Source organism: Salminus brasiliensis, chromosome 15, assembly GCF_030463535.1.
Source record: "Salminus brasiliensis chromosome 15, fSalBra1.hap2, whole genome shotgun sequence".
Taxonomy (NCBI): Eukaryota; Metazoa; Chordata; class Actinopteri; order Characiformes; family Bryconidae; genus Salminus; species Salminus brasiliensis.
This window is the reverse complement of record NC_132892.1, coordinates 26,266,545-26,289,525: the sequence shown is the minus strand read 5'-3', so window position 1 is coordinate 26,289,525 and position 22,981 is coordinate 26,266,545. Positions and strand designations below refer to the sequence as shown.

Here is a 22,981-nt window from a genome sequence, read left to right as displayed (position 1 = left end):
GCCCCTCTTCCAACATACTCAATTAATACATTTGTAGAGCCCCTGTCAGCCCTGACAGGCCTTTACAAGCATCCTAACCTTTTTAGGACTTTATCGTCATGGTTACAGCCTAAATCCGTCGATTTGTAATATCTTGCATTAATGGTCTGAAGGTTGCTATGCTAAGCAGCTTGCACATAGCCATGTCCTTTGGTTTTTATAGCCCACTTATAGGCACTTATACTGTAAACAAGTTAGCTGGCAATGTCCAAGTATGAGGTTAGCACAGCATTAGCGATAGCATTTCCAACCTTCTGCAGTCAGGTCACTTGATCAATGTTATGTCAATTTATCCAAATAACAGTCCTTGGTTAGGTCAGTATTATATCCTCTCACTTTGCTTCTGCTTCACAAGTTTTATTGCAAATGCTTAGTAAAAAAAAAGACCTCCAAAATAGCACTTCAGTGATTTTATACACAGTAAACACACATGACTGACAAATACAAGCTGCATAGATCTACTGGGGATATCTGACACGCTTTAGAAATGTAGATTAGGCTTATTTAATATAGAACTATAAGAATGTATGTAGGAGTGTTGGCCCTGTGTGGCTTGCGTAGTTTGCATATTGTGAAAACTGCATTTAAAGCAGCAATATGCTATAATTGGTATTTCTTGCTCTTATGCTCCCCCTACAGTTGGGAGGTGGAGTTTGCAGTTTGAGCCACCTGCAGGAGGACATGCTCACATGCATTTCCAGATGTTTTTAGAGCTACAGAACCATGACTGAAAGTGAAAGAAGCATGTATGTGAACTGGGGTGGTGATATTACGAGAATTTTAATGTCCTGCCCACTTCACCAAAGTTAAGTAGTGCAGTTAACAGCGCGCCAAACCCCGGAGTGAGAGGGATATAGACGCTATTATTACTGTTACAAATAAAAGGAGCATCACAATGATTCAGACGCTGTTATTTTAAGGTACCAATGCTGCATAATGCTGCTTTAAGTTTAGCGATTCTCTGATTTGGCTAAACTTACAGGCCTAATTGCTTTACGTAGCTATTCACGGACTGAGACTGAGCTGCCTATTCATGAGACAGGCCTATCTTTGCATGCGACTCCTATCTAATCTCAATCTTCTTCATCTTTCCAGGGTGTTGAGATAAGCAGAAAGAGGCCAAGAAGGTGAACGTGTTTGTGTTTTGCTTTGACTGTGGTGTAGCTTATCAGTTTGCTGTGCTGTTACTTTCTCCGTCATGCAAAGATGTTTATCCCTGCAATTTTTCGTTGTGGAGCAGATGGGAGTTATATGAACACTGCTGATCATTCAAATGCCCAAAATGTACATTCTCCAATAATCTGAGCAAAACCTTTTTTTTACCCTGTTTATCCAGACAAATTTGATTTGCAGAGCAATCAGACAGGCGGAATAGACAAAGAGTAATGAGACCACCAGGCAAAATAGCGGAAAGATTGCAGTCTACCTACAACGACGGTCCTAACCGCATTATTGGAAAACATTCAAATTATTAGCCTACAGCATCAGGACAGACAGATTTTACACAATCAAGACAGATCCCATTCTGCCCTGCATTCATTTACCAAAGACATAGATGTAAGTGTCAGAACTGATGTATTAAACCCCCAGGATGGAAAAGTCTGTAAAGGCATGCTATTAGTGTGAGAATGTTGGGATTCATTAGCAGATCAATTTAATTCAATTTAGGTTTGGCTTTATTGGCATGACTGTCTCAACAACAATGATGCCAAAGCACACAAACATTAGATCTGAACAATAGATCATTAAAAAAATAAAGAATGGATCTAATTATCATCATAATCATACATAGTACATTAATAAAATAACTTTTAAAGACTTTCATTATTCATTAAACACTGTAAAACAATACTAATAGCTAACAATATTTATTTACATTCTTATTTATAGTAGTTTTATAGGCGTGTGTGGAGTTTAATTGGGTGTGGGTGGAGTAGGGTGTGGGAAGCTATGGGTGTGGGTGGTGGCTGGTGTGGTGCAACAGATAACACCTCTACCTGCCAGCGAGCTACCATACCATGTTGGGGACTAGAGTTCGAGACTAGGGTTCGAGACTAGGGTTCGAGGGTTCGAGACTAGGGTTCTGGGTGACTATGCTGTGCTACACCATCAACAGTCCCTGGGCAAAACTCCCAACACTACATTGGCCCACCTCTGTAATACAAGTAACCTTGTAAGTCGCTCTGGATAAGAGCATCAGCTAAATGCTGTAAATGTATTGTAATGTACACGTGAAAAGACTGTTACTCACTGTCCTTCAGGAGGTGGTATGTTGTCACATATTTGGCTGTGAGAGGCGCTGTTTTAACCTTGCAGAGGAAAATTTGTAATTTGTCAGATTCTGTCAGAATTTCCAGATTTGGTGGGTATTATCTGGTTTTTGGTGAACTTTTCTCGAATCCTGTTGAATTATAGAGGTGAGGTAAAGCTTGGTGGAGCTAATTCTGTTTACCCGTTGTATATGATGCACCAGTCGGATATACCGAATTCATTACAGCACCATCTACAACCTGCTTGGGAGTAGCACTAAGCTTGCTAATGAAAGAATGCCAGCTGTTAACTCACCTCAGCTTCAGTCTTTTACAGTCATTTAACCCCCATAGGGGCAACAGAACAGAATCACATGCATATCTGGAGAGTATCTGAATCTGCTTTGACTGGATTCTGTTTACACTTGCCATTAAAATGCACTCCCAGTGTGACCGGATTACATTTAAAAATTTACATTTACTTCCTGTAAACACACAAATTCTCATTAAAATTGTCCTGCTCCTGGAGACTGGGAACAGTTTAGAGGAAGACTGGGGGTTCTACGATGCTGTGGAACAATCGATGGTTCTCACATTACTATAATGGCCCAATCAGTAAGCTGCAAGGGAACAAACTCTGTAATGCTGCTCTCATCTACCAGTAAATAAGCATGAGCACACACACACACACACACACACACACACAAAAAGAGAGCAAGCAAGTAAGGGAGAGAGAAGCCAAGGTCCACAGTAATTATTATTCATATTAATGGTGGAATCTGATCACAGTAAACCCATTCCGTTTACACTTGAGCTAAATGTAGACGATAACGGTCTCTGACCACCTCTGGCATGAGTGACCCGATCGTAATCCGATCACAGTGCATCTTAGACTTGTATACACCTGTTTTTTCATGCACACAAGTGAAATCCGAAAGTGAACTGATCACCAAAACCACCGGTTAATGGCAGGTGTAAACAGTCCTCATGTCTCAAGTCTACCTTAATCACTGTCCAGTGTCCAGGGGGCAGAAGAGCATGAGGCCTACAATTGCAGATTTCTGCATAGCCTCACTTGTTGAGCTTGTGAATGAGCTACAGATGGGTTATATAAGGAAATAGTGGTGTTAATATACACTGTAAATTTGCATTTATATGCTGAGCTACAATGAACCACAATTTCCATCACAGGGCACCGTAGATAAATACCTAACAGTTCAGATCTCAGAATCAGGATGGTCAGAGAAAAGGCTTTTTTCCAGGCTCTGAATTACACCCACAGCGTTTGAGGGATTTCTACACAGCGCATGAGTACTTGACTGAGGACAATGTACTGTTTGAACCTAAATAGGAACATTCAGAGAGATGACATTGAGCTTTGACAACTGAGGGCACTCCACAAACACTGGCCTTGAGTGTTCCTCTCAATTACTCAATAACGTAACAATGGAGAAGAGCCGGGATTGAAGTCAAAAATCAAAGCAGGACATAAACTAAGCTGCGTCAGCACATTTTCCTCATTAGCGTTAGCTGGACATTAGGTAAAGTCTTTACACTATGTCTCCCAGAGCGTGCAAACAGCTCCACCTCCAATGATCTGCTCTCTTAACCTAATCAATGAAATGCTGATTAAGTAATTATCTCTAATATGGCCCAATAGGCACAGTGCGTTCGCACAACCGGTGGGAGCAAGCAGAGTGCATCGATTCATGGTCCTGAATATTCTGCCTTACAAAGCTTTTGGCTGTTTTTAAAACAATGAGGAACTGATCTTTTTATTGTATGAGCATTTGGTTACAAATGGACCAATAGAAATGGGCCAAAAGTGCCTATGTTGTTGTCCATTAAAATGAATAACACTTTTTCTGTGTCTTTACCATTGTAAAGATATGAGGGCTTGTTATGATAACCCTCTATATACAGGTAAAGGTAAAGGTGCACGTATTTGTCACTCATATATTCACTCAGCTGACCTACACATGCTCCAACCACAAAAACATTCGGGGGGGGGGGGGGGGAGACATTTTCAGTCTTTAGGTTCTCTCAGTGTTTCTTCTGTCTACTCTTTTTGTCTTGGTTGCTCTCTTCTCTTAGGGGGAGTTTGCTATACTGCCTCCTTCAGCAATGCTCGTTACGGCTCTGGAACTGTAGTAATTTGCTCCTGCTTTAGGCAACTTCTATTGTTAAAAACATCACATAAATAATATTGAATTCAGCTGACTTCTACTGTGTGAAATGCAAAACAACTCCATGAGTAGCCCCTTTAGGGAACAGAGCATCAGACCTAGGCTATGGTGCTGGAATTCAAATCCTATAGTACACAAGGAGCATGAGCAGGTGTGTGAGATTCCCTCATGTTCAAGTAGGGTTACATAAAAAGGATTTCTTTTCCTTTTGAGATTGCTCTCAGGTCTCCAGAGAAGGACATTGCTTTATTTTGGAGACCAGAAGCACATAGCTGCCACAGTGACGTCTGATGTAATTCTCCCAAGAAGAGATAATAAATATCTCTTGCTTTGCCGCTATACTAAATTAAATAATATGTTGGGGGTGATAAAAAAGTGTTACTCAGTCACTGGTCACTGGCACCAACTCTCCCACAGCCGACCGTGACTCAACACAGCCATTTGAACAGCGCAAAGAGGGTAATTCATTTGGTTGCATGGGATTTCACAATGTTCTATAAGAACTGTCAACCTCGCAGCAGCGGCAGCTGTGAAAGAACACAGTTTAGATAGAGAATGGATCGATTTACCCCCTATTTCAGTGCTGGGTTTAGCGTATCATCAGCTTTGCCTCACCTACACACTCAAAGCAAAACACACTTTGTAAAGCAGACTGTGTTTAAATAAGTCAGGTCTGGAGTAAGAACTGTGGTGTATTTTCTCTGTGTTGTTGCTAACTGTGGAGACCATGGTTTGCTAACTAGCAAGCTAGCAACATACAGCAGCAGCCACATACACCAGATGGGGTAGTAAGCTCCACAAATGTCAATGAACAGAGCAGATCGTTGTTGTTTTGATATATTATTGGTATTTAAACACGTTTATAATGCTCATCATTAAATACGGATATGGGTACGGATGGAGCATTTACATTACATTACAAAAGTGCTTTGCTATTTACCCAAGAAAAACCTCAGCTAGTTTGAATAGACCAATAATTCAAAGATACCTCTAAGCTTTAGACACTACTAAACACAAGTCAATAAGGAGACCATAGTACTCTGCTATTCGCCCAAGTATTCTCTGAAGAGGAGGGTCTTCAGTCTGCATTTGAAGACAGCGAGTGACTCGGCCGTTCGGACACCCAGGGGAAGCTCGTTCCACCACTGTGTCAGCACAGAAAAAAGGCTGGACACTTGTCTTCCGTGGATTTTGAGGGATGGCGGGTCGAGCCGAGCCGTACTTGAAGCTTGAAGGGCTCTTGGTGCGGATAGGCTATTGATCATTGCCATCAAGTATGGAGGGGCTGGTCCGTTCTTGGCTTTGTAGGCCAGCGTCAGGGTTTTGAATCTGATGCGGGCAGCAGCTACAGGTATGGAGAATCGTTTTACGTATGGGGATTTTTACACCGTTTACAGACGTTAACAGCCGTTATAGCGTTTACAGTTTATTATCAGGCCTTCCTCCACCATGACCATGTTTGTTGTTGTCGCAAACATTTGACTAAGAACTGCCCTCTTTTTCTGCCCTCTAGTGGACATGCTGCTTTACGCCCATGCAAATATATATATATATAAAGTATGTGGACAATGTGGACGTAAATAGACATATTAATTAATACATAAAGGGACTATGAATGAGCCTTTACTATTGAAGCTTTTAAACAAAGTCGTCCAACATTTTATTAGCATTAAAAAAACGGGACTTCGTCAGACCGCACTCACTTTAACAAATTCTACTGCTAACAATGTCTACATTTACATTAACTCAGTCCCTCACTTGAAAGAGTCATCTAACAATCTACATTTGAGCTAATGCAGTAACGAGACAGCCCAGTTGTATCCGGTATTCGCCCAAAAGAGATGAAACAGGTCGATGAGAGCATGTTAAAAACACACTATGGTAAAGTAAGGTAATTCTAAATTGATTCTTGGACGATACAAAATGTCCTAGCTATCCAACATCACCCACGCTTCATGATTCATAGTGTGCTGCATCTGTGCAGTAGATATTACTGACTGTAGAACAGGTGAACAGCATGGCCTGCCTGATTCACAGTTGCTGAATGTGAAAGCTGCAGAATCTGACAGACACTGGCACTACATTGGTGGTCTCCATTAACATTTTTAGGTAGTCTTTATTTCACTTGGTCTGGGCCAGCATTCCTTGGCCATGAGTGCGTGTCGTTTGAGACTGACCTTAGTCATGGCTCTCGAGCTTGCTTCTCAGAACTGCCTGCCTGCCAGACATACAAACACACACAGACACACATACAGGTTTTCCTGCAATGTCAGGACGTTGGGGTCATGTGCATACTATGTCGCATTTGTGTGCATAATATATATATATATATATGTATAAAGTTTGTCCATAAAAACTCTAGTTTGTCCCCTTTCTAGGAGCTCTGCACTATATGTTGGAACATTGTTGTGAGGACTTGATTGCATTCTGCCACAAAAGTATTAATGAGGCCAGGTATTGATCCCAAAGGTAGTAAATGCTCGACTACTCCAGAGAATGCTCTACAGCCCAGTGCTAGGTGGGTTGACATTCTCGATGCTTGACATTGGTCATGATAACCTTAGCATCTTTAGCGGCTACTCCAGAGAGCCCTGTTCTATTAGTTATGCTTTCTATGGAGATGACATACGTATTATTTATACGTAATTCACGGAGTTTGTCCATCTCTGAATGTGCCGGAATGCAAACCCTTTACTAAAGCTGTCAGTCAGTGAAATCTATCGGCAGCTGTAGTAGGATTCAAGCAGAGTCTGAGGGGTCTTTACAAATGCGTGAGAAATGGCAAGTGTGACGTGAGATTAAGGCTACTTATGTGAGTCTCATGACCAATGCGTGAGAGTTGGCAGTGCCATGTAGGTATCTATATCATCGCTGTCATGGAAATAATTTATTTATTTATTTATTTACTTTTTTTCTGGAAATCTTGAATCATAACTGATAACTTGATGGCCTTTTTTCAGTTCCATACACACTATAAAGCACAAAGTCAAGCTTTGATGGTGCAGAGTGAAAACGCAGTTTCAGCAGAGACAACAACAGAATTGCAGTGTGCAACAAATGTGCAGCTGAGGGGGGAAAGGCTTTCAATAGCACTGATCTAATTAGACATTTGAGAAGTCATCGTTCCAGTGATCTATGTAAAGAATATGAAACAGCTAGCAAGAAAACAACAGAGGTAGCAGTGGTGTGTACCCAACATTTGAAGAGCAGCTACTCTAAAGCTACGATAATGCCGCCACAGACAACATCATGCAGTTTATGGCTTTTGGATGCCAACCTTTTTCAGCTGTGGAGGGCAGAAGAGTTTTGACTATGGCTGCATTCACACTGCAGGTAAAAGTGGCCCAAATCCGATTTACTGTCCATATCCGATTATCGTTTTAATGTGGCCTTTGTCAGACGTCAGTCCAAACAGATCACGCTGCTGAACTGACCCACATGCGTAGAAGACCCTCCACCCAGCACACTTCTCCAACATACGCCGCTGCCCTCTGTCTTTCCTTAACATTAGACGTTTCTAATGTTTTCATGTGACATCAGAATTAGCTAAATGAGCCCAATATCACAGGGCAACCAAAGCCCTGCATGATGTACACTTTCAACACTGTGCAGACAAACAGGGCAAGGAACCTTAAGGGCACTTGGTTTAAAGGCATAGGGATAGGCTCACGATGCAGACGCTACATTATCCAATGTATCTTACTTACTGTTTTTTTAAAGTTGCCAAAGAATGCATTTTAGGGTTAATATTAGTATTTTAAGTAGTTCTTTGATGTATAAATAGAAAGTATGTGACTTTGCTTGGGATGAAAATGGTGTTACAAGCTTATTTACAACCCTGTTATTTTGCCTCAGAATAAAACACGCAGTATTGTGTTATACAGAGGGTTTGTAAAAACAAAACAAAAAAAAAAAAAACAACAACCTCTAAGCTCTTTTATTGGCTGGTTTACAACACCAGCAGCAGCCCAAAAAAACCCACATACTGTATCATAGGTTTAACACAGTAATTATTCCTGAGTCTTACCAGATAGCACTGCTGTCCTCTCATTGTGTCCTCTCAGTGCAATGTGCTGTAAGCAAGCTTTTAGCCTACCTTTCACCCACTAACTTCCCTGGGTTCCACTTTCTCCAGTCTTACTGGTTAAAATAAGATTTCCCTTTCCGATATGTGTTTAGCTCCTGTTTGGTTCAGTTAGTGTTAGCTTCTAGCCTAGCTTGCTTCCACAGTCTAGAAGTGATTGTACTGAAGACGCTGTCACGGTTAGTGTGCTGGGTTTACAGAAATAAAGGGCTGTAAATATAATGAGTCGACTGTTACAGAACAGTTTAGGGTTTTGAGATTGGCTCTTTTTCCAGCTCTGTTTTGGTTCTGCTGGATTTTCTGCTGGAGGTGTTTGAGGTTCACGGTTCGTCACTGACTAGACCGAACTCTCATTTATCAGCTATGATAAGGAAAAATGCTTGACATTCTAGGGTCTTTTTTTAACCTCTTAAGTGCTGCAGAACTGTCAGTGGTTCCTGCCCCCCCCCCCTACTGGTATAACTAAGAAACAGCGCGGCCCATTGCTTTCTAAATATTTACTGAATAGCAATCCTGAGGGTGTAATAAATGGAGGCGTGGAGCATATGGGGCTAATGTTGCTATTAGCCATCATAACCTAAGATTAACCTTGCTAACCAAAGAGAAATGGCTGTGTACCTTCAGTGTAAAATGAAACGCAGCTTTTGGAGAAAATAATTATTTCCTCAAGTCAAGACATGTTTGTCCTGAACGCATACAAAAACAAGCGCACTCACACACAACAAACACACACTCCTACAATTGCATGTTGCTGGATGGCAAAACAGCTGTTGTGTTATCAAACTTGGTTTACATCTACAGGCTCCCTGTCAGGATGCATTGAGAGCAGCGGTGACTGAATTCATCCACAACTGGGGGCCACTTGAGGCCAACCAACGACTTTGCAGCTCCATCCAGCCCCCCCCCCCCCCCCCTCTCTCTCTGAATCCCACTAACACAAAAAAACAGCACAAAGCCAGGCTCCGTTTTATTCCATCCAAAATAAATAAAGAAAACAAGAAATGCGCGTGCAAACGTGTGTGTGGCGCGTGCACGTGCGTGTGTGGAGGGAGGGGGGGGGGTCTTCTTTCTACCCCTGCCCTCTATTCGTCCTTCACACCGCACCGCACCGCACGGTGGGCTATATACTACGATGCGTTGGCGCGGACGCAGCGCGAGCGAGCGCGAGTGCGCGCGCGTTTTTTTGGAATGCGCGGCACGTCTCGAGCAGCAGCGTTTAACCGGTGAGTCACACAGAGCTGCCGGCGAGATCGGTAAACCAGCGAGGAGCAAAAATCATAATAAATACATCAAATAAATAAATAAAACAAAGACACCAACAAAACATACCCCGGCCTGCCTCCGCTGTCTGCACAGAGAGCACTCCTGCAGTCTTCAGAGGAAGTCAGGAAGCAGAAACGCACGAGGATTATCGCGAACGACACTACAAAGGGGAAACAGTGCGGAGCTACAGGTTCCTACAAAGTTCCAGTGCCTCGTGCTGCAAACCCCCCAGTGCTCAATCTAACCTTGTGAGGGATTCGCCCTTCACTGTGCTCATTAAACACATCCAGTCACAAACACCCTCAAAGTGTTGGACTAATGTCTAGTTCACTGAAAAGCATTGAATAAATATCAGCAGCATTGAACAAATACCTGCAGTGTTGAATTAAAAAACACTGTCAGAATTGAACAACACACTGCAGTGTTGAATAAACACTGTCAGGATTGAACAACCCCTGCAGTATTGAATGAACACTGTCAGGATGGTTGAACACCACCAGCATTGAATGAAGACAGTCAGGATTGAACAACCCCCTGCAGTACTGAATGAACACTGTCAGGATGGTTGAACACCACCAGCATTGAATGAAGACAGTCAGGATTGAACAACCCCCTGCAGTACTGAATGAACACTGTCAGGATGGTTGAACACCACCAGCATTGAATGAAGACAGTCAGGATTGAACAACCCCCTGCAGTACTGAATGAACACTGTCAGGATGGTTGAACACCACCAGCATTGAATGAAGACAGTCAGGATTGAACAACCCCCTGCAGTACCGAATGAACACTGTCAGGATTGAATGAACACCACCCGCATTGAATACATGCTGTTAGTGGTGAACAAACAAACAACTGCAGTGTTTAATAATAACCACAAGGTTTGAATAAGTACTGGCAGTGTTGAATAAACGTGGCTAATGTCAAACACCTGCAGTGTTGGATAAACTCTCATGTTTGAAAATGCGCCTGCAGGGTTGAATGATCGATATGAAATCAACACTGTCAGTTTTGAACAAATGCCTGCAAAGTTGGAGAAACTGTCAGGTTTGAATAAGCACCTGCAGGGTTGAGGTTGAATGAACACCATCAGTGTTGAGTAAACACCAGCAGACTTGAATGAATGGTGTCAGTGTTGAATAACCACAGTCGGTGTTCAATAATCACCTTCAGGGTTGAATTAGCACACAAAGTGTTGAATGAATGCAGTCAGTGTTAAATAAACACCTTTTAAATAAGCAACGTCCGTGTTGAATCAACACCAACACAGGTTGGACAAACGCATGCAGTGGTGAACAAACATCTGCAGTGTTGAATGAACATCACAATGATTAAATAAACACCACAGGGTTGTAAAACAACTGTCAATTAAATGAACACTGTCTATTGAATTAACACAGTAAGGGTTGAATAATCACCCACAGTGTTGAATGAATCTGGTCAGGGTTGAATAAAACACCTACATTAGTAAAACAGGTTAGTTTTGAACAAACAACTGAGGTGTTGAATAAACACAGCGAGGGTTGAATAAGCACCCACAGTGTTGAATTAATCTTGTCAGGTTTGAATAAAACACCTACATTAGTAAAACAGGTTAGGTTTGAACAAACAACTGAGGTGTTGAATAAACACAATGAGGGTTGAATAAGCACCCACAGTGTTGAATGAATCTTCTCAGGATTGAATAAAACACCTACATTAGTAAAACAGGTTAGGTTTGAACAAACAACTGCGGTGTTGAAAAAACACAGTGAGGGTTGCATACAGAAACGGGGGTGGTTAAACACCTGTAGTGTTAATGTTGAATAAACATAGTTAGGATTGAACAAACACCTGTAGTGTTGAATTCACACCTAAAACACTGGAATTTGACCTTATAGTACCAAATTAACATTGAATGAATGGTCGGATGAACACTGGCTCTGTTTATTGAACACTCACAGTGCTGGATAAAACACTACTGACTATTATTAACACCACGTTGAATAATCAAACATCAGGCAGCAATGCTTAACTCCAACAGCACCGAATTCACCGTAAACCCTCCATCAACACCAACACCAACACCAGCTCCTGCTCCTGAGGAGAACACCTCTAGGGACGCGGGGAACTTGCGGAGTAACGCAACTGCGCTGGAGGTGTTTAGAGAGACCTTCATAGCGTGTGTGCGCAAAAGCGCGGGTGAACTTCTGATGCATGCTGCCTTAATAACGGTGCAGGAGGGCAGCGCGCGCTGTTGCATCCCCGTGCACTGCTTTATGCTGACCCCGGTCAGCTGAATCAGGAGCTCATTGACATCCAGCCGCAGCAACATGTGGTAGAAGCTCTGAGCAGGTGCTGAAGCCCTATACACACATGAGTCATACCTGACTGAACAACCAGGGGAACATCAGGACGGGCGCTTTTCTGTTAGGCTGCTATAGATGCCCCTCATATTCACATGAAGACCCCCCCCCCCCCCCCAATCCTTACCCACCAACCCACCTCCAGCCCCACAACCCTCTGGTCTCGCCTTGACACTCACCAGGGTCACCCTTCGGCCACCGGTCCGCTCAGCGTGCACGCGCTCAGATGCCATGGTCGCAGTCCACGTCCCTGCATATGTACCACAGGATCACGTAGAGGATGAGTAAGATGGCGAAGATGAAGAGCGCGACCAGGACCGCCTTGGTCACGGGGGAAATCAGCGACTGCATGTCACACGGCGATCGCGGCGCGCGGACACACGCTGACCATCGTGACCCGAACGGCGCGCGGGGCGAACCGGCGAGGCATCCGCGTGAGGAAGTGGAGGAGAAGGGAAATCACATCAAAACTTTCTTTCTTTTTCTTTCCTTCTTTTGTTCTTCTGCTGCAGCGCGAGCTGTACAACACACCGGCGGTCCAGTGGGTCCAGTGGTCCGATGGTCCAGTGGGCAGCCCACGGAGGCTGCGTCCGAGCTTAAAGACACACTGAACTGATAGGAGAAAAGCCGGTGCATGCAGGGGAGTGTGTGTTTTGTGTGTGTATGTGTGTTGTTGTGTGTGCGAGTGTGTGAGTGTGTGAGTGAGTGAGTGAGTGAGAGAGTAAGAGAGAGAGAGGCTGACTGACTGACCGTCAGTGGCTTTGGCGCACCGCGGTGCTGCACTGAAAGCGCAAAAGCTCCCGCGCGCTGCGATGGCGCGCTGCAAACACTAGAGGGCAGGATGACACAGTGCAGGGGGCGCGAGGGCACAACTTGGGGCAACTGGGGCAAATCTGGAGGCAAATAAGACCACCCACGTGCAGGTTTTACAGTGCAGGTGTGATGATCGTGGGTATTGTGGTACAAGGTTGCACGCATTCCTGACTAGGCAACATCAAAGCTACACCCAAACACCTGCAGAGTTATTATACCTGTAACCCGAGTGCAGTCTGGAGGGTAGCATGCTCCAGGAATGGCTGGTCTGGAACATATTACATGTGCACGATAATAATAATAATAATAATAATAATAATAACAGAATCCAGGGGAACACTAATACATTGTGGTACAATACACTCTTAACAGTAAAGTAAACAATGTGAGTGTGTGAAGAACCTTTTAATTGGTAAAGAACCTTTACATCAAGTAATGTTCTTCACAGCTGCATATATATATATATATATATATATATATATATATATATATATATATATATTCTGAAGAAATTATTTGACAATACTGCTGCAAATAATAACAATAACAACAACACTAATAAGCATAATAATAATAATAATAATAATAACAATATGTAATAATAATAATGTTCATATCAACAGCAATTATAGTGATGATAACAATATAAATAACAATACTAAAAAATAGTAATCATAGGAACAATGCACCAATACTACTTTCACTACTGTAAATAATAATACTTATAACAAGAGTGTGTCATCTTCCATGCTTGGTCCCCTAACACCAACAATAATACCTGGCACCCTTTTCAGGGGGTATTCCTTCCTTGCACCCAATATTCCAGCTAGCCTTTCACCTGATTTCACCCTACAATAATAATAATAATAATAATAATAATAATAATAAAAAACAATAATTATGCAACAGCAGTAGTACCGCTATAAATAATATTACTAATAACAAAAGTGTGCCATCTTTATTGCCACGAACAACAACATCAATAATACTACAACATTTAAAAAAGAAGGAAACAAATTATTAATTTGATGGGACACATTATTCATTTGAGGGGACAGATTATTCATTTGAGGGGACAGATTATTCATTTAAGGGGACATATTATTCAGTTGAGGGGACAGATGATTCATTTGAGGGGACAGCTCATTCAGTTGAGGGGACAGATTATTCAGTTGAGGGGACAGATTATTCATTTAAGGGGACAGATTATTAAATTGAGGAAACAATTTATTCAGTTGAGGGGACAGATGATTCATTTGAGGGGACAGCTCATTCAGTTGAGGGGACAGATTATTCAGTTGAGGGGACAGATGATTCATTTGAGGGGACAGCTCATTCAGTTGAGGGGACAGATTATTCAGTTGAGGGGACAGATTATTCATTTAAGAGGACAGATTATTAAATTGAGGAAACAATTTATTCAGTTGAGGGGACAGATTATTAATTTAAGGGGACATAATATTCAGTTGAGGGGACAGATTATTCAGTTGAGGGGACAGATTATTCATTTAAGGGGACATATTATTCATTTGAGGGGACAGATATTTCAGTTGAGGGGACAGATGATCAATTTGAGGGGACAGATTATTCAGTTGAGGGGACAGATTATTCATTTGAGGGGACAGATTATTCAGTTGAGGGGACTTATTTTTTAGTTGAGGGGACAGATGATTCAGTTGAGGGGACAGATTTTTCAGTTGAGGGGACAGATGATTCATTTGAGGGGACAGATGATTCAGTTGAGGGGACAGATGATTCAGTAGAGGGGACAGGTGATTCAGTTGAGGGGACAGATTATTCAGTAGAGGGGACAGATTATTCAATTGAGGGGACAGATTATTCAGTTGAGGGGACAGATGATTCAGTTGGGGGAACAGATGATTCAGTAGAAGGGACAGATGATTCAGTAGAGGGGACAGATGATTCAGTTGAGGGGACAGATGATTCAGTTGAGAGGACAGATTATTCATTTGAGGGGACAGATTATTCATTTGAGGGGACAGATGATTCAGTTGAGGGGACAGATTATTCATTTGAGGGGACAGATGATTCAGTTGAGGGGACAGATGATTCAGTTGAGAGGACAGATTATTCATTTGAGGGGACAGATTATTCATTTGAGGGGACAGATGATTCAGTTGAGGGGACAGATGATTCAGTTGAGGGGAACAGATGATTCAGTTGAGGGGAACAGATGATTCAGTTGAGGGGACAGATGATTCAGTTGAGGGGAACAGATTGCTAAACTGATTTATTAAATAAAGGAAATGTTTAAACGTCTCAATTGTTTTTCTACATTGATGCTTTAGGGCAGTTGTGGGCAAGAGGGTCCAGAATCCAGCAGGGTTTACTCATCCCCCTGCTCTAACAGGGGACAACTCTGAACCTGGCAGTTAATGAGCAGGTGAGTGAAATCAGGTGTGCTTGAGCAGGAAAAGCCCAAAACTGTGGGCAAACTGTTGTTGGTAATGTTGGTAATGTTGGTAACAGCATCAATACTACTAATACTAATAATATCAGTACTGAGATGTAGCAGAGGAGGATACAGGAGGTCATACGTCTTTAAATAGCACGAGTTAAAAGGAGGACCTGAGCAGACCCGAGCAAAGCAAACACGCTGCAGACTAAGCACACTTTCACTCGACACGCCCCGAGCAGGGCAGGCCTGGCCCTCCCCGCAGGCTCAAACAGGGGGACTGTTCAGGCTCAGGCTCAGGCTCAGGCTGGGACACACCCTGCGACTCTGCTGAGCTTTACTTCTGAGAACTTCTCTACGAGCTCTGAGCGAGTTCTGGATGCAGTTCAGACAGAGAGGATCCTCCAGCGTGCGCGTTTAGTTACGAACAGCAGGATGACTTCATACCTGTGGATTCTCGTGCTGGCGGGTCTGGCGGTGTCGAGGGCTCAAGGTAGGAGATGTTTCCTCTGCTTGTGTGTGTGGAGGGCTCTGGCGAGCGGCTCTAGCGGTGTAGTGCAGCTGCTGGGCTACTCCAGCTTGGACTTCAGCTCAAAACCAAGCAAACGTGAAGTAGAAGGTAGTTAACTTCACTTGGAGATTAAAACCTGGTGAAATCACGCAGTTATTTGAGTAAAATGACTCTCCAGCTTCAGCGGCCACACCTTCACATCTTTTACCTAAACAGACTGCGCTGTTATTACACCCAGCACAGCCGCAGCCCTGCTGCTGGGCCTCGTCCAGAAGAGCACAGTCAAATATTACAGTAGTGTCCCAGCATGTCTCTGTATTTAAAGATATGGAAGGTTATAGTGCTGCTACTTATAGTGCTGCTACTTAAGAAGTCCCTACAGGATCGAAATAGACAGAAAAGTCATATTTACAGACTTAAAACTGACCCTTAGTTTAATATATTGTTCTCTCAGTTTAGTAGGGACGCCTTAGTTAAACTGAGGAAACGACTTATTAAATGGAGGTGAAGCTTTAGTAATTGGAGGGGACAGATTCATGAATGGAGGGGACAGATTCATGAATGGAGGGGACAGATTCATGAATGGAGGGGACAGATTCATGAATGGAGGGGACAGATTCATGAATGGAGGGGACAGATTAGTAAATGGAGGAAATGCTTTATTAAATTGAGGGGACAGATTCAGTAAATGGAGGGGACAGATTCGTAAATGGAGGAAATGCTTTATTAAATGGAGGGGACAGATTCAGTAAATGGAGGGGACAGATTCAGTAAATGGAGGGGACAGATTCAGTAAATGGAGGGGACAGATTCAGTAAATGGAGGGGACAGATTCGTAAATGGAGGAAATGCTTTATTAAATGGAGGGGACAGATTCATAAATGGAGGGGACAGATTCATAAATGGAGGGAATGACTTAGTAAATGGAGGGGACAGATTAGTAAATGGAGGGGACAGATTAGTAAATGGAGGGGACAGATTAGTAAATGGAGGAAATGCTTTATTAAATGGAGGGGACAGATTTGTAAATGGAGGGAATGACTTAGTAAATGGAGGGGAGTTAGTAACACCCTAGTAAATCTAGGAAACGATTTATTAAATTGAGGGCCTCAATATAATAATCTTTATGCTTTAGGGCAGGTGTGGGCAACATGGGCCAGAATCCAACCTGGTAATTAACAGACGAGTAAAAATTAGCAGAAAAAGCACAAAACTGTCAGGAATCCCATCCGGGCTTTAGAGACTCTGTAGCTTAGCTGAGGTAAGCTAAGCTATGCTAAAGGAGTGTCTTATAAGCCTTATGTTGTTGCCGGTGTTGTGTTTTCTTGAGCTACAAACCTAAAGTTCATTTTGTAATTAGCCATATTAGGAACTCTGCAGTTATTTCTATAAGGAAAAAATAACAATGGTTTTTTTTGTTCCAGCTCAGCAGAAACATTACAAAGCTGATCTGTTTAGATTTGTATGCATTTACTTAATAATACACGAGAGGCCATGCTATACTGTGAGATGTTGGCAAGACCTTCGGCCTTGTCCCTGTGACCCCAGCCGGGCTTGTTCCAATATCCACGATGTAGCATGACCTCGAGTGTGTTAGTGCAGTGACCGCAGTTCTGACAGTCCCTATTTATTAGGTTTTGATACCCATACTGCTTTCTGTCCTTCATCTATTGGATTAGTTTCTCGCCATGTTTTTGCTGTGGTGGAACATCAGCACGGTGCTTCAAACACGGAAACGGGCTGTCCATCGAGGCCAGGACTTTGCAGCTGGCAGTGTTTATTGGCTGTTGCTTTTTTTACGACTTCCTGATATTTAACAATGCATTCTGAGTGCCGTTATTGTTGGATATTGGCACTCATAGAGTACACCTCAAACATATGGTAACACATGGAATAATTGTCCACTTTTAACACTTGAATGTAGTCTAAATGCATATATTGCTACATTCATGCTAATGGCAAGCTAATGCTCTCCTTGCTAACAGCTCATTGAGTCTAGTAGTAGTACCGCTACTAATGAATGTCAGGACTAAAATATAACACCAGCAAGTCTGACCGTGCTACTACTGCTAAAACCTCATAACTAGTACTAGGTACCTTAGCAAGGTTGGCGAACTTTTAATGCATGCAACAGTGTTGGCAGGTTTGTATTCCAGCTTGTCAACAACCTCATAATTCAGAGGGTCCTGTAACGTTCCTGAGCTTCTTTTTGGTGCATGATGTGGACTTCAATAGGTTGTATGTGGCCTGCAGTCCCTGAAGGCCTTGTTTTCTTGTTATGTCTTACTGTTTGCTTGGATATGATTGAGATGACTTTTACATTTACACCCAGAGCGACTTACAAAAGTGCTTCACTGTTTACTCAGAAAATATCTTAGCTAGTTTCTACAGGCCAGGATCATAAAGATACCTCTGAGCTTAGATACTCCTAAGTAGAATGGAAAAAGTCAGTGTGGAGACCACAATACTCAACATGCATTACTGTAAGTACTCTTGGAAGAGGTTGGTCTTCAGTCTGTGTTTGAAGACTGCAAGTGACTCCTGTAAGGAAGTTCATTCCTCCAGGACAGGAAACTGTCTTTGCTTGCCTTCCGTGTGTTGTGGAATTCTGTCAAGAATCGATAAGGCAGACAAGAATATGCATTGAGTAGCAAAGTGTTATTGAGTCTGTTAGCAGTTCGAAACCACAGTGCAGACTGAGGTAAAAGGAAAAACAATAGTGTTTCATGGAAAGAGAAGAGCGATTTAACATATGCCGTACTGGCAGTTACAAGGCCAACACATGATTATAGTTAGCACACACTATCACCAGGCTAAGCATGATTACAATGAATGAGTGGATTTTAAATGAATCTATTATGAATCAACATAAAATTATAATGTGGTTATAATATAATTTTCCATAACACGTGGATCTTAAAGAATGGTGGGTCGAGCCGAGCCGTACTCGAAGCTCAAAGGGCTCCTGGTACAGATCAGCTTTTGACCATTGCCATTAAGTACAGAGGGCCTGGTCCATTCTTTGGTTTGCAGGCCAGAGTCAGGGTTTTGAAACTGATGCAGGCAGCAGCTACGGGAAGCCAGTGAATGACATGGCTGAACATAGAAACCCTGAAGACAAGATGGACATTGAAGATAAATCTTGATCTGGATCTTAAATTGTAACCATCCAGAAAACACATTTTCAGAAAACACTTACTGTTTTTCATTTTCATAGGTTTTTTCAAAGTTATTTTTTTACACCCAGTAAATAAATGACTTGTTTTTTAACCTTCACGTCCTTTAAAGAATCTTTCAATTGGTGAAGAACTCTTATATTAAGTGATTATCCTTATATACCTAAATATCCCTATCACAAAAGTAGTTCTTCTGTGAATTAAGGACGTTTCGGACATGTCTCTACCACTGAATAGCAGTATCGTACTGTGCCAGTGTCCGTGTTGTGTAACAGCGTAGACGATTTACCGGCCAGCGCTATTTAAACCTCACATGCTCGCTGAATGAGTCATCCATGCTTGATTCATAGTGGGGCGAATTGCTCTGAAAAGTGTTGGCACCGCGTGATAACATATTTTAAGCCCAGGCCTCATAGCCTTAGTGCTTAAACTCATTTCTTTGCTCTGGATAAAAAAAAAAAAACCCAAAGCATTCATGGAAAGCTTGTATACAGGATCATCTTGTTAGGTTAAGTATATCACTCATGACCTACTTACATACACTTCCACTTCTGAGCTTTCATACTTTTCCAAATATATAAATATATATATATAAGTTTGGGGGGGAGGGGTGGTGTTAACTGTGTCCTATTTTTAGCCATGGGAAATGCTTCAGCTGCATTATGTCCACAATAGCAGACATCACATGTGTGTCTGTGTAAGAGCTGGGACGGTAATGTGAGTAAGTGAAGGTAGTTAAAAGATAGTTGTGTTTGACCGAAATGGACAAGGTTGGACAGGTTGCCTTTCTTTTTTTTATGACCTTGCAGTCAGTACAGGCACTGTATGTCCAAACGTATGCAGGCAGGCAGCCCTTCTTAAAAATTAAAATCAGCTGCTTACACAGACATCCAGTTGCGCAAACACTGCTCTCTGTGTAGAAAAGCATTGCCCATAGAATAGAGAAGAGCCACTACTGATCCCAAGTGTTTTCTGGAGGGGCAGGCCTATATAGCCCCCAGCATTGGGCTGTTGGGCAGTGGAACTTTGAGTTCTCTAGAGTTTCCAGAACTAATCATCAAGCATCAGTACCTGGCTTTACTAATGCTCTCGTGAACAAATGCAAGCAAATCTTTGCAATGAGTGTCCCAACATTGGGTATAAAGCCTTCCCAGAGAGGTAGACAGTGTTACAGCAGGGGGGGGGACAAACTCTCTATTACAACCCTTGATTTCAGAAGAAATGTTGGAGGAGCAGGTTCCTACAGAGCTTTGGACATGAAGAGTTGGTCAGCCAGACAAGTATTAAGCTTAGTCTGTAACAAGTTAATGGTTCACCACTAAAAAAAAATCTTTTTAGTCTAAGCATAATCTATGCTGAGAAACTGACCCTTAGTGTTTTTATGGAGTTCACTGTGCACCGGTTGCTGTTTACAGAGTCTCTGATTGGTCCTAAATGTAGTTCTTCAACAATACATACAGTTATCTAGTGTTCCTGAATGGAGGCTCCCTCAACATACTCGTGTATAGAGACAGACTATCACTGTCACTACAGTGGTAACACATGATTATGTTGCCCACCCCAACATTACAGCTCATATAATAAACCTGTTTCTGCATATTACAGAATGCTTATTACTAAGAGGATCGGTATGCGAATACACCCATTTTAGAGTTAGACTGAGTCACGTTGCATTCGAGGCTTATTAAGACGCAGCGTAAGATGATATTCTTAAACCTCAGCTTAACTTCGGGGGTCGTTCTCAGCAACTCGGAATATCAAATAAAATGTTTAAAGGGCCAGTACCTTAACTTTTATTTAGATCCTTTATATATCCACCTATTCAGCCCACAGCAGTTCACGTCCATTCTTTTAAGGTAGAAATGGTGTTTCAGCCTGGACTGCTTTAGAGTAAGGCCCAGTTAAAAAGCTCCAGTCAGAACAGGCTTTGTTTACATATTAGTACTGTCCAGAAATGTCCAATGTTATTGAAACAAAATGGGGTTCTCAGGGGTGCTTTGGTAAAAGCAATGGTGTCATATAGAGCCATGACAAGTTTAAGAACCAATTGAGTCTTCTGGGTTGGTGGAAAAATCTTGGGACTTTAAATAAATGTATTTTATATGATAGGGTATGTGTGTGTGTATGTGTATATATATTAGTTCCACTGCTGTTTCAAGTCTAAGAACATTTTTTTTTTAATCATAAAAAGGAGATGCCTTTTTGTTTTGGACAGCAATAAACTATCAGTATCTAAAGGGGTTTGTGAAGAAATAATTTAAAGCTGTTTTTGGTTCATAAGACAGAAAATGTAGAATACAAGGCAAATGAGGGATAAATGTGACCTACAGAACAAAATGAAGAGACATACCATGAACCTCAAAATCTCAAATAAGCAAAAGAGGTTTGAAAACTCAAAACTGTTCTGTAACCGTCTTGCCTCACTTCTGTTTATGCCCCCAAAACCTGCATACATCAGGGTTCTAGCCCTAGTTCAAGATGCAGTGGTCACTTCCTGAGAACATGGTGCTTTTGTTACTTTTGTAGGTAATTTTCCAAGATAGCCATTTTCAGAATGTGCATAAGTAACCTGGGTGCATATTCACATCACCACCAGACCACACGTCGCGCTGACTGGGTAACGGCACTATCCGTTAAGACTTGTGCTGGTAGAAATCATATTTTGGCACAAAAATGACAACAGTTTTTATTACAAATGCTAAAAACAGTCACAAACAGTTACAATTGCTAACATTGTGGCTAGACATGTCGATTCTGTGTGAGCCATCCCAGTGCCTCGCTGTAAACCAGCCAATCAGAGCAGAGCTTGTTAAATCATTCATGAACCCACCATAAAAGGGAAATGGCTTGTTTCATTCTAGAGCCAAATAATAGGGCTGTAAAGTGAGAGTGTAAAACCACGTCTGGGTATTTTTCACCATGACCAAAGTCACATACATACTTTAAATAACATCTTGATGAAATACTGAGTAAATGCACTCTGTGGCACCTTACACTTGATCAGTCCTGTTGTGTTTACAGCTCGCACATTACTGCAGAATGGGCCTCCAGCAGTGCTGAGGGCGAAAGACCTACAAGATGGTACATCTTTTAATGCAGGCAACGTTGCACCGCACAAACTCCAACCACGTCACGTCATCGTTATGGCCACAAAACCTCAGTAGTGAAGTTCTGAAAAAGGCATCTTCTGCACACACTGTTCTGTGTTTGCGTTCTCGTGACTAGCAGTCTTTCCACTTCCTGTGATGCCGTGACTGTACCGTGCTGCCCAGCAAACCGCAGGCATGCTGTCGTCTGCTGCATAAGGTTTTTCAAACTCGTGGCTAACTCCTATATCTGTAGTGTTCAGACAGATACCACAGGCCCACAGACTGTCACTTGGGCAGGTTTCCCTGCCATAGATACACCTGTAAAACTGGGTAGCTGTCCTTTAGAAATGAGTATTAGGTGGCTTCCTGCCCTTAAAAAAAAAAACGGTGTAATCATGCACTGATCTGGGATCAGTTCTGCAATTGTGTTATTTGCAACAGTTCTGCAGTTCTCTATGATGAATAACGTAGGTCTGAATTTCAGTAGAAGGCCTTGGTCCTAAATCAGCATGAAGGGAAAACTTCTACACTGATCACCAGATGGGCACATGGTGTCTCCGTGCTGTTGCTCTGTAAAACCTGATTTGCTGGGTTTACACACGCGATTTATGGAAAATGACGGCTTTGGCTCATTCATGTGGCTCTAATTTATGCTAATCGTGCCTGCTGTGCTTGGGCCCAGTGATCCACATTGCGTTTGGACGGTTTGAGCGAGTTAATGTAATTCTCAAATGATTTCTGTTAACCCCGTGAGGTCGAGAGTTACTGCCGCTGTGCTCGACTGTTTAAAAATAGTTTGATTTCATTACA

The 22,981-nt window shown here is 42.3% G+C and overlaps 2 protein-coding genes across 2 annotated transcripts in view; one reads left to right on the top strand and one right to left on the bottom strand.

The window, feature by feature from the left end:
- dhrsx (dehydrogenase/reductase (SDR family) X-linked) overlaps positions 1–12,861 on the bottom strand; it is a 72,229-nt gene extending 59,368 nt beyond the window's left edge. Inside the window, exon 1 of the mRNA XM_072657307.1 lies at positions 12,346–12,861. The gene's annotated coding sequence lies outside the window, so the exon portion shown is untranslated. The remainder of the gene's footprint in view (positions 1–12,345) is intronic.
- Positions 12,862–15,630: 2,769 nt separating this feature from the next.
- Positions 15,631–22,981, top strand: part of cd99 (CD99 molecule) — a 30,223-nt gene continuing 22,872 nt past the window's right edge. Inside the window, exon 1 of the mRNA XM_072657218.1 lies at positions 15,631–15,888. Within this exon, the coding sequence (XP_072513319.1) occupies positions 15,831–15,888 (58 nt within the window). The 5' untranslated portion in view covers positions 15,631–15,830. The remainder of the gene's footprint in view (positions 15,889–22,981) is intronic.